A 13,164-nucleotide genomic window follows, 5' to 3' on the forward strand; every position below is an offset into this window, starting at 1 on the left:
ACAGACAAAATATAGGTTGTGGTTAATAATTAACCTTTTTAGTAAAGAAGGTTTTTAACTCTGGGAACGGAATTTGGGATTTTCTTCTCAAAATAAGCCAACTGTGGGATTAACTCTTTACAGTCTGCGCTGCTCACAGCCTGCTTTGGGCATAATCAATAGGGTGGTCCCCCACAATTCCCTTCTCTTTTTGGAAATGGCAGTAGCTGCATCAGGTTGAGCTGTGATTGTCCTTGGGACCTGTTTGCTCCTGGGTCTCATCAGCAGGAGGTGCATCAGGTCTGGTGATCTCCGTAGGTCCGAGGGCCATCTCATACATTCAGAAGGCAATTTTGGATTATAAAGGTACTAAACTTATCAGTGGGTCAATGTACTGATGAGTTCACAGCTGAATGAAGGGGCTCAGTTGGAGGAAGCAGGTCACTGGGGCACACCTTTGAAGGATATACCTTTCCTCTATCTCTTCCTCCCTTCTCTGCTTCCTGGTTGCTATGAGACAAGCTGTATTCCTCTGCCATGATTTTCTGCCTTGTAGTCACCTGACCATGAACTAAAATTTCTAAAACAATCCAGGTGTGGTAGCACACGTCTATAATCCCAGTACTCAGGAGGTTGAGGCAGGAAGATTGCCACAAGTTTGATGCCAGCCTGGACCATATAGTGAGTTCAAGCCCAGCCTGAATTACATACCAAGACCTTGTCCCAAAAAAACAAGCACAAATAAAATCTTTAAAACTATAAGCCAAAATATATCTTTCCCCATTTCTGGTATGTAATTTATCACTATATACCAGTGCCAGCTGACTAATACAGTATTTAACTGTGAAATTAATCCAGATTCCTTCTGGGTTATGACATTTATGGATGGATATGGTCACAAAGTATTTAAGATCTATTCCTGCTTTCTTCTAATGTTCTATATATAAAAACTAAAAAGCTAAAAATTATACTTCCTAGAGGCTCTTGATATAATTGAGCTGGGCCAACTGGATGTGTTCAAGGGAGATATAAAAGGCAGAAATGAAGCAAAGATCATCTTCCTTCTGGTACTGTTTTCTAATAATATCCAAAGTCATGAAAACAACAGTATTCAGTCTTCATTGTGGCTGTCAAGAGGCAGTTGTGATGATGGCCAGATTCAGCATCTCAGCACCCAGCTATAGAACTCCACACTTCTGCATGAGCCTCCTATTTCCACATCTTCCCTGGGGGGCTGCCCAGGGTCAGCTGTCCACTGACTTGGTAGCTCCCCTAGTGTGTCAGTTCTGCTGGTCTCAGTAATCTCTGTCCTTACAGCCCAGCCTGGGCTTGCCTCTTCAGTCCTTCTAACAATTTCCCAAGTACCTAATTCCAGTATTAAATTCCTTTTTTCTTGAAGCACCTGATAGGGCTTTGTTTTCTGGAACAAATCTTGAATGTTACTAATGGTTTACTAAGCCTTCCTGTAAGGTCTTAGGAGTTCTTAAAATACAGAGCAAGAATATCTCTAGAACTGACAAATTAGTAGACTGCAAAATCTTTCTCAAGATTTCACATAGTTCATTAAACTCCAGTGTCAACACTGTGTCCCAATGTGACACAAGTAAGTTTCCATCAAGAAAAACAAATCTGTTGTTATCCTGGTTTTATGCATCAAGCCTGAGACTGAATCAAGAAAGATAAGCAGTGACTATTAAAGAAGCTAGCAGTAACTTCACACTGACTGCTGTGATTTAAAGAGATGTTCAATAATGCAACAGAAAGATCAACGGGAAAAAATAAGTTAAAAAAAAAAAGTTCACAGTAAGTTTTTATTTTAAAAACCCTAAGAACAAACTTAAACTAAATTAAACATTTCAGCTATTCAAATCCTTCCAGAGCAGACACTCATCTCAGTTACCTAAAACCAGAATCAGATTAAAATACTAATTTCATGAGGATAGAGGGTGCCAACCCAGTTACACACTTTCCTCTTGCCTTGCCAAGCATGTTAGAAGGTAAATGGGAAATCACATACCACTATTGCCACAGTCTGCACAAGAGATGAGTTCCTCCGGCTTCTTTTCCCGGTTTTGTTCTTTTGTACCAAGACAAAAACTACAGATGGGGATTGGTTCAGCAACCGGCTGTAAAAAAAACCAATTCATTCCAGTATAAGTACCCTTTTATTATTAATATAAGAACATTAAAATTACAGTTCTAAGTTCCTGTGAAAATTAAACCTAACTCTGGGACAACTGTATCACTCTCCTAAAATCTCAACAAAGTAGGTAAGTTTGTACAAAGCCTGCTTTGGCTGGTCCCTTTACAGCTGGTCCAAAAATCATATCCCAATCATATTTGTCATATAAATCACACAGTGCTGCTTAAACGATGCAAATTTACCTATGTCTGAGATTCAACTGAATTAAGTGCAAGAAGACACAGTATCAGCCCTGAAGAAACATATACGATCTAGTAGAAAAGCAGTAAGATGTGCACAGATAAACATAAGGTAATGCAGAAAACATTACGTGCTCTAAGAAATAAACAGTAAGTACTCTGTAGCATCAAGAGAGAAAATTTTCATTATGGTTTGGAGAAGGGGAAGGCAACACATATTAAGCGCCAGTATTTTGTGCCAGCATCGAAGAAGGCTAGTTCAAGGACAGTTATGTTAGAAGCAAATTTAAATCTAAGTGTCTATGTTCCTCCACAGCACTGCTTCTTTCTGCAAGTGATGGACAGAAAGGCAATACAGGTAGCAGAAACAGAACCAACGTAGGTATGCCTCATGTATGCTAGGTAGGTAGTCTACCATTGAGCTACCCTCAACTATTTTTTACTAGGCCTTAAGCAGGATGGCAACAGAAAGCCCTTAAAATGCTTGTAGTCTACTGAGGAGAGCATATTAAGTATAATAAAGTACTTTTAGGCACCTTAATAGAACTTTAATAGTGGAAACCAAGGAGGAAATGCCTTGCTTCACAAACCCAATTCTCTCCATGATTCTGGTTGCAAACTGAACAGGATGACAACCAAATCAAATTTCTCCAGAAAGTCAACATTGAACCTAAACACTCAATTTGATTTAGTTCTCATCCAACTCAGTTTGTGACCACCCAAGCATTGAAAGAATGAAGTCTGTGAACTGAGGTACCACCACTGTAGGGGTTAAGGGTATCAGAAAAAAGCTTTACAGGCATGCCATTAACTTTAGTTCTTCCAGACGTATTTGACAGGCAGGCACTCAGTGGGGGCGTTCCAAAAAATTAGAAACTATAGAAGGCTATTTGGGAGGGCAAAATGAGCTTAATTTGGAACTAAATGAGCTCAGAATGCTATGGAACATCAAGTAACAATGCCTATGGGCATTATGATACAGGAATTTGAAGTCCAAAAAAAAGTTTGGGCCAGAAGACAAAAATTCTACAAGTCATGTATGTTAGGTATTCCAAAGACCCCACTGAACAAGCTCCCTCCCCCTCTCCCTGTCCTCCTCCCCATTGGTGAACAGGGACTTTCTACCTCCTGGAGCTTGTCACTTCACCCCACCAAATGTTCCCTTAAGATAGGGGCCTCCTGGAGCTTGTCACTCCGTCCTACCAAATGTCCATCCCACCAAATGTCCCCCGCAAGACAGGGACTTCCTGGAGCTTTTCACTCCATCCCACCAGATATTCCCATGAGATAGGGACTTCCTGGAGCCTGTTTCTTCATCCCCCAACCAGAATTTGTTGCTACATGTCCTAACTGCAATCACCCACCCCCATCAAAGGACTACGTGCTCTCCCACATGCAAAGACCCCATATAAGCCTCCAGCTCAGCTCATGTGACTGCTGGTCTCCCTTTTGTGAGTCAGTCCCGGCAGGCTGCAGACTGCTGGCCCAATAAAGCTTGTTTGAACATAGGCGTGCCCCTTCCTTTTGGCGACCCTTTCAATATACACACAAAATGGCATGAAAGCCATCAGAGTTGGTAACTTTTTCCAAGGAGAACAGGTGGAAAGAAGACATCTAAAGTCAAAACACCCATATTTAAAGGAAATGGGTTAGTGGAGTATCAATGTTCAACAACAACAACAAAAAGTCCAACACAAACAAGTGAATAGCAGTACTCAGCCAGCAATTAAATAAAAGATGAATAAAGCTGTCTAAATTATTAGGGCAGTGGTACAGACTTCCTTGAAAAGGAATATTTTTAAAAAGAGCTGGAGAAGGCAGGCAAGAAAGACCAAGTAGGAGTGAAAATTTAAAGCAAACCCTTAAGAGAAGGTCTAGTGAGGAGAAAATGGCAGGAGTGATTAGCAGAAAAATTCAGCCTCTCAGAGATTTGGAATCCATAAACCTGGAAAATAACCTGGTGAAAAGAAAAGAAAAAAATGTAGATTGGCAGGAATCCAGAAAGAACTGAGAAAAATGAGAAGCTACAGAGAAGTTAGAGAAACACACTACAATGCAGAGGGGAAAAAACAAAGCAGTCAGTCTAGAAGCTCACCCCAGCTTCAGGAAGGAGAGGCTGCTCCCACAGATGAAAGGTAAGCCCCCAGGGCCATCAGCTCCTGGGAGAAACAGCAGACCAGGCCAGCAGCATGGGCCCCAGAGTGAGCCCATGGCTATTGTGAACTGCAAAAAAAGTGCGAAGTTTTGCTCCAAGGTAACCCCTTCTACACCGTGGACAACACCCAAAGGAGTCTAATGCAGCACCTATATTGCCAAACAGTGCTTAATCGGCACCATTTTGGGGAGGGGTTGAATTGTTTGAAGTCTGGGACTCAGAACTACTAAAACACAGTTTCACTTCAGGGTTCTTATGTAGCCCTGCCCAATGACTACGTGAGAGACAGTCACAGGCAGGGAGCTGGCTAGACAGAGAACCCCTGAGAAATTCAAGCTCAGGCCAGAACCCTGGCTCTGCTGTCAGTAATGAGAAGCCAGGTCAGGTCTGGTGTGTGCAGAAACAGCTTATATGAAAATTCCAGCATTAAATACTTGAATAATTCCCTGCAACCTACATCCACCGCAGATCTGAGGTCTGCCTGCCTTCCCCAACCACCAACATGAAGGATACACCTTGCCTCTGATAGCCCCGTGTATACAGGGTGGGCCTCTGGAACAGAACAGACAAGGCAACGCACAAAGCCATAGCTCAAAAAGCTAAGAGGAAAAATCATGACTTGCTGGATCCCACAACTATGGATCCTGGAAATAAATCACTCATTCAAAAATACAGAGAAATACTTTTTTCTGTTTTTGAATTCATTTGTCCCCCCCTCCCCCCACTTTTCTTGTTCACTAGTTTATTAGAGTTTAGGGAATTTTCCTTTTTTTCTTTCTTCCTTTCTTCCTTTTTTATTTTTTATTTTCCATATTTTTCTTTTTCCTTTTTATTCTTGCTTGTTTTTTCTGATTATCTATAAATACACTTCTCCTTCATAAGATCCTTTGTCTCACTTTTCACTCCTCTCACTGTTTTTCAATTTTTCTTCTTTCAATTGCCTATTCATAATCCCCTATATATTTACTACTATAACTATGAAGCTTTACTAATCTTTAGATAGTTAACTACATGTTATTACTATTGAATTCTTTTCTGTTATTAGTGGAAGTATTATTGTCACATTTAATAGATATTTACTGCAGTTAATATTTGGTTTGTTTTAGTGTTTGTTCTATGACTAAGGGTAGTACATTATTGATTCTTATGGTATGTCAATCTTTGGTTAGTTGTGGATAATATTATTGCTGATTTATTGATATTACCAGAGTTGTACAGCTGTTGCTAATAAGAGGTTTTCTCTGAACGCCAGTATGTGTCTTTAACAATATTATGGTCCATTCCCAAAGAACAACCTATGCTGGGCCAAGTACACTGTATCCTCCTTCCCTCCCTGATTAACACAGGTGGTCAGATCTTGGGACAGAGAAAAAAGACTATAGTTAGATAGGTCTAGAGTGCATCACCGAAAAACAGACACTAACTAAAGAGATCTGCCATACTTGCAACAGTCTTTCTACTATAAGTGCCTGAAAACCTCAGCACAAAATAAAACAAATCACAACAAACAAACAAAAGGTAGAAATATGAAGCAACAAGGCAACAAAGTGTCTCCCCAAACTCCCAACTCTCCCAGAGCTGATCCACCGGACATTGAGGAGGAAAGCAAAATACAACAGCCAAATTATGTGAAAGGATAACAGAGGGCATTAACAAACAAATCGATAAGGTGCTCAGCAAGTTCACAGAAGAAATAAACAGATAACAGATATAATAACACAGCCAGAGAGCTTACAGAAGACACTAATAAAAAGCTAGCTGAGCTAAACAAAACAATATAAAGCATGAAAGACCAGTAAGAAGTAGAGTACACAAAAAGGTTTCAAAAAGAAATTCAGGAGATTAAAAATTATATTGAAAGTATAGGGAGCAGAAGAGACCAACGTGAGGACAGTGTCAGAAGACAAGGCCATGTCAGAAACCAATCACTGCCAAACCGTGGATTGCAAGTAACTTGGTCTGTGAATGTTCCTCAAACCAAGCAAACATTTCTAAGAAATTTTAACTTGATAAACAAGCATTGTCTTGCTATATGAGTAGTTTGTCACCCTGAATGTCACATAATCATAACTGGTTCTTCTCTCACTGTTTTGACATATAATTGCTTTGGATTATAAACAAATTATTCTCCCAAACCAAGGTTTTACTGTACTTAAGAGACACCCTAAAAACAAGAGAACTAGAAAAATGGACCCAACAGCTGCTACATGATGCAAAGACTAAGGTTAACTGGAATAAGTGAAAAATCAGAACACAGAACAAATGGCATAAAAAAAACCTATTTACAGAATTCATAGCAGAAAACTCTCCAAACATAGGAAAAGCTTTAAACATACAGATAAGTGAGGCATATAGCACCCCAAATACCCACAATCAAAAGAGAACCTCTCCACAACATATAGTCAAACAGGAAATTCCAACACACAGGGACAGAATTTTAAAAGTTGTTAGGGAAAAGCAAAGAGTCATTTATGATAAAGGTAAACCATCAGATTACAGCAGACTTCTCAACATGAACCTTAAAGACCAGGAGAGCTTGGAGACAAGTGTTTCAAGTCCTAACCAAAAACAACTTCCAAACCAGACTTAAATATCTTGCAAAACTATCTTTCAAAATTGATGGAAAAATAAGGTATTTCCATGACAAAAAAAATCTAAATAAATTCATGACCACCAAAAAAATTGTCAAGGATATCCTAGAAAAAGACCAGGAAGCCAATTAGGGCAAAAAGTCAAACTACATGCACCAGGTGGGAAGAGTACTTAAGCAGAAGAGGGGAAAAGGGAATCAGCAATAGGGAAATAATGCAATGATAGGGATAAGTCAACAGCTTTCAGTAATAACTCTCAATGTGAAAGGTCTCAATTCCCCAGTTAAAAAACACAGACTGGCAGAATGGATCAAGAAACAAAATCTAATGATATCCTGAATACAAGAATCACATTTACTCCAAAAAGAAATTTATATATTAAAAATCAAAGGACAGAAAACATAATCTCATGCAATGCAAACCCAGATAAAAGCAAGAGTAGCTATCCCAATTCCTGACAAAGTGAACTCTAACCCAAAACAAATCAGAAGCAAAGAAGGTCACTACATATTGGTTAAGGAAACAAGTCAACAGTAAGAGATAACAATTATAAACATATATGCACCAAATGTGAGCACACTCAACTTCATAAAACAAACACTAATGGACAAAAGTCAAATAAGCACCAACACAATTATAACGGGAGACTTCAATACCCCAGTGTCACAAATAGATCAACTAGACAAAAAAATTCAAGGAAGAAATAGCAGAGTTGAACCAAACCTTCAAACAAATGGACTTAACAGATATTTACAGAGTATTCCACCCAATAAAAGAATACACATTCTTCTCAGGAGCAGTGAGACTTTTTACGTAATAAACCACATGCTAACCCACAAAGCCTGCTTAAGTAAATGCAAAAGAATCAAAATTATCCTATGCATATTAGCAGATCATGGTGCAAAGAAACTAGAAATCAATTACAAAAGAAGCCATAGAAATTATGCAAATACATAGAAATTAAACAATGCTCTTGAATAATCAATAGGTCACAGAAGAAATTAAGGAAGTAGTCCTAAAACAGATGCTTGTAGCTGTGAATACACACATCAGAAAAACAGAGCAAGTCCAAATAAATGACCTAACAACACACCTCAAAGTCCTATAAAAACAAGAAAAATCCAAATCCAAAGCTGGTACAAGGAAGGAAATTATAAAGATTGGAACAGAAATTAATGAATTTGAAATCAACAAAAATTTTTAAATGAAAGAAAAGACACAAATCAATGCAATTAGAAAAGGAAAAAGGTGAAATTACTATGGACACCTCTGAAATCCAGAAGACTATTAGCAACTACTTTGAAAACACATCACAATCCCAGAATTAAAGTTATACTACAAAACTACAGTGATAAAAACATCATGGTATTGGGGAAGGAAAAAAAAAAAACAGAGATCTGGATCAATGGAAAGAATAGAAGATGCAAAAGCAACTCCAGGCACATTCAGCAACTCAATCTTTAACAAAGGGGCAAGAACTTACACTGGAAGGTAGGACAGATAGTCTATTTAACAAATGGTACTGGGAAAATTGACTATCAGATGACTGAATCTAGACCCATGTACTAAACTAAAATCAAAATGGATCAAAGAATATTAAAACAGAAACACAATCTGCTGAAAGATAAAGTAGGTAAAACTCTTTAAGACACAGGCATAAACAGAGACCAAGGAAAACTCCAACTGCACAAGAAATAATACCGAGAATCAACAAATGAGATTATTTCAAATTATAAATCTTCTGTACAAGAAAGGAAATTATCAATAAAGTGAAGAGACAACCGATAGAATGAGGAAAAAATTTTGCCACCTATTCCTCTGGAATATACAGTAAGTCCCCGACTTAAGAACATTCAAGTTGTGAACTTTCACAGGTCTACTGTGTAAGACACACTTTGTCAGCTTACAAACAAATCTGACTTACAAACAATTCTTCCAGAATGAAACTCGTTTGTAAGTTGGGTGTTTACTGTATAAAGAACTCAAAAAAATTAGACCTCCAAAATAAAAGACCCAATCAAAATATGGGCAACTGAAATGAATAGATATTTTTCAGAAAAAGTACAAATGGCCAATAAAAACATGAAAAAATCTTCACCATCTTTGGACATAAAAATCAAATTAAAACACTGCGATTCCATCTTCTCCAGAAAGAATAGCTGTCATCAAAAAATCAAATAATAACATACTGGTGAGGTTGCATGGAAAAAAGAACTCTTATACACTGTTGGGGAAAATGTAAACTAGTGCCTTTAAGGAAATCAGTATAGAGATTCCTCAAAAAACTAGATATATAAATTCTCTTCAATCCAGCTATTCCCCTTCTAAGTTTCTTTCCATAATATTATGGAGTTAAAAACATAGTATTACAGAGACATAATATTACATGCATACAAATGTTTATAGCAGTGTAATTCACAATAGTTAAATCTTGGAAGCAGCCTATATGTCCATCAAGAGATGAAGAGATTAAGAAAATGTGGTACTACTCTGCTATAAAGAAGGATAAAATTGAGTCACTTACAGGAAAATGTATGTATCTTGAGACAATGTTAAATGAAATAAATCAGATACACAAGCTTAAATATTGCACTATTTCTCTTAAATGAGAAATCCAAAATAGAAATAAAGACCAAAATAAAAGATGTTATCTTTCAGGAAATAGGAAGATCTGCAAATGGGAAGAGGGCCAACAGATAAAGGGAGTGGATAAAAAGAATTAAAATGTGTTATATATATGTACCAACTCCCCATGTGGAATATGATCATTATGCACTAATACAAAAATAATAAAGAAGGTCTAGAAAGAAGGAAGACACTTGGTCATGAGATTTGAGGTTTATGTAGTAGCTCTATGTTTTAGCCTTTGGGTTAGAAGATTTTAAGCAGAGGAATGGTATGATCAAAGTTTGAATTTTACAAAAGTCATTCTACAAGCAGTTAAAAATGGATATTTTTAACTACAATTCAGGCCGTAATAAGGGCCTTTATTTAGACATTGGCCAAATGAATAAATAAAAGACAAACAAGAGGTTTTTTAAAAATTGACAAGACATGATGGCTAATTGACTTGGGGCTTGAAGCACAGTGAAGAAGATGGATGACGAGTAAGATGTCATTTAAAAAATGAAAAGGCAAGCCCACAGAATGTAAGCTACTAACAATTACAGTGGTACCTCGGTTCACAAATGCTATTGTTTGTGAACAATGCAAACAGAAGCATTTGGCAAACTTTTGCTTTTGTTTTGAGAACTCTGCATCAGGACACAAACACCACTGTGGCCATGTTTCCTGCATGATCACAAACATGACCATCTTTTCCACAATCATGGAACAAATTAAGTTCATAAACCGAGGTATCACTGTATTTAACCAACAAGTGGCTCATATCCAGAATGCAGTCATCCTTCAGTACCCAGTGCAGTGGTTCTAGGCCAGTGCCAGGCTCCCACCATCAGGGTAACAAAATTCAGGATCTGAAGTCCCCTATATAAAATGGTGTATATTTGCATATAACCTATGTGATAGCTGATGGATAGTGTCGACTTGAGTAAGAGGCTCAACATTTAGCTCATCGCCTGGATGATATAAAGGGGAAATGAAGAAGGTTGGAACTGCTTGTTTGTTTAGAGGAGCTCCAGTCTTTGCCTTCACCTTGGATATTATCTCCTGGCCCCCAGCATAGTCTCTTTAGCTGCAGACTCTTCAGCTTCCAGTGTAGATCCTTCAGCTTCTGGCATAGATTCTTTGGCCTTCCATAAGACCCATCAGTCTCCTGATACAGACTCTCATGGGATACTGTAGTAAGCTCCAGACCTTTGACTAAATCCTTTGGTCTCCAGTGTGCAGACCTTCTGCATTCTTCCACATCATACTCTGTGGGAGGCCACTGTAAGCCAATCTTGTAAATTCTTATGTATTTGTATATCCAGTATTATATCTGTTTCTCTGGTAAACACTGATACAAACTATGTACATCATTCTGCACATTTTAAATCATTTCTAGATTACTGAAAATATCTAATACAATGTAAATTCTATAGAAATAGTTACACTGCATTGTTTACAGAAAAATGTCTGTTCAGTATAGATACAATTTTTCTTTTTCAAGTATTTTTGATCTGTAACTGATTGAATTCACAGGGGCAAAACCTGTGGATACAGCCTACCAACTCAAAATATATTAAGAACTCACATTACAGTAAGGAAAAGGCAGAGGACACAAGATTTCTACAGATACTTCTGCACAGAAAAATACATAAACATATGAATGGCAAATAAACACAAGAAAAGATGCTCAATCTCAGACATCAAGGAAAAAGACCTTTGAGAAAAGTTAAAACTATGGAGACTAGCAATATCAAGGATTAACAAGTGGAACAACACCTCATAAACTGCTGACAGTGATATAAGTATTAACTATCAAAACCACTTTGAAAACTAATATATTCACTAAAATTGAAGCATACCACATGATCCAGCATTTCTACTCTTAGCTGTACACCTAACTGCAGTATATATATATATGATCAAACTACACAAAAATGTTCAGAGCAGCATTATTTATAAATTTTACTCAGATACAAATTATCCAAAAAATTAGCAATGGTTGAACAGATAAGCTATGTTATATCTATACAGCAGAATATTAAACTGTAATGAAAAACATTATAATCAACAACACTGATGATCACAAAAAGCACTGAATGAAAGTATTACAGGAAGCTAACAGACAGAAATCAATACACTAAGGAATTAGGCCCTCAAGGAAGTCTGCACAAAAAATAAAGACAACAAGATTGTGGCAATACGTACAAGATGGAGACACAATGGTCAGGCTTGCATGCCTCCCAAAGGGATAAACACGAGTTTAAGATTATACTGTAACTAGCAACACCTGGTCCAGTGAGTCCAGATAGGCATCAGATGGCCAGGTGGGTGACCAGACCATCTGGACCCATCTCTTCCCAAAAATGCCTTTGTTTTCCCTTGTATCCTTGCTACATGGTTCATTTTCCTACTGGATAAGGATTAGCTAAGCAGCTATAGTCGTAATCCTACAACTGACTCTAGTTTGACCCACACTGTAACTTTCTGTATTAATTACTCCTGACAAAGGGTCTCTGTGGACACCCCATGCGGCCTCCTCCTGGAAATCCAGGAGCTATTCTTCTTCTTATTTCCAACAAAACTTTCCCAGCTTCTTCCTCTGGTTCACTACTTCATTTCTTGATGGTGTGAGACAACAAACTTGGTACATTTGACACCTAATAGGCTGTGAGTTATACTTTTCCTATATTAAAAGAACACACACAAAAGAATACTATGTGACTTTTATTTAAGCAATGTTCAAATATAGTTCTATATTGTTATGTCAAAAAGGGTAATGGATTGGAAAGAGATTTCTGAGGTGCTGGTAATGCTTCTTCCTGACCTAGATGGTGTTTTAATGGATGCTGATTATGTAATAATTAAGTAGCACTTAATAGTCTGTGTACTTTTTCTATATGTTTTAATTTTAAAAGTTAAATTCAGGACCTGTGCTGGAACCTGAGGACCCAGGAAGCGCCTGCCTTGCCCAGATTTGAAGCTACAGACCACCTGAGACCCACACCAGAACCCAGAGGACTTGGAAGACACCCACCACACCAGCAGCCAAAGCCATGGTCCCTAGAGACCCAAGCCAGCGAGAAGACTCAGGAACTGAGCACTCTGCCTCTAGTCCTTGGGTTCACCAAAGCACAGAAAAAAAGAGTTGACAACCAACAGACCGACCTGATTGAAGAAGAGACCAATACCCAGGAGGAGGGTCTCATCTCAAGACTGAAATGATAGCCTTTCAAAAAGACTGAGTAAGAGGCACCCTTAGGAAATAAGTGTGGAGAGGGTGAGAACTAAATAGGGATCTCCTGGGATACCTTGACTCAGACCAGGAACGTTGTGGGGCCTGTATTTTGTTGTGGAAAGTCAGGATTGGTAGGAGTAATCATAGAAGGGGTTAGTCCTAAAGAAGAAGGCATTTAACCTACTGGTATGTTTGAGCTCTGACACTACTGC

General features: G+C 38.1%; 1 protein-coding gene across 3 annotated transcripts in view; it reads right to left on the minus strand.

Annotated features, from left to right (window-relative positions):
* The window catches only part of Kat6a (lysine acetyltransferase 6A), a 141,465-nt gene that overhangs the window by 46,863 nt on the left and 81,438 nt on the right, over window positions 1-13,164 (minus strand). For all 3 annotated transcript variants that reach the window (XM_004855290.4, XM_087217386.1, XM_004855289.4), the window contains one exon: window positions 1,997-2,105. In XM_004855290.4, coding sequence (XP_004855347.2) covers window positions 1,997-2,105 — 109 coding nt within the window. The remainder of the gene's footprint in view (window positions 1-1,996; window positions 2,106-13,164) is intronic.

Source organism: Heterocephalus glaber, unplaced genomic scaffold (genome assembly GCF_053883595.1).
Source record: "Heterocephalus glaber isolate CG9 unplaced genomic scaffold, H.glaber_assembly_v1.0 deba00001461, whole genome shotgun sequence".
NCBI classification, from domain to species: Eukaryota; Metazoa; Chordata; class Mammalia; order Rodentia; family Bathyergidae; genus Heterocephalus; species Heterocephalus glaber.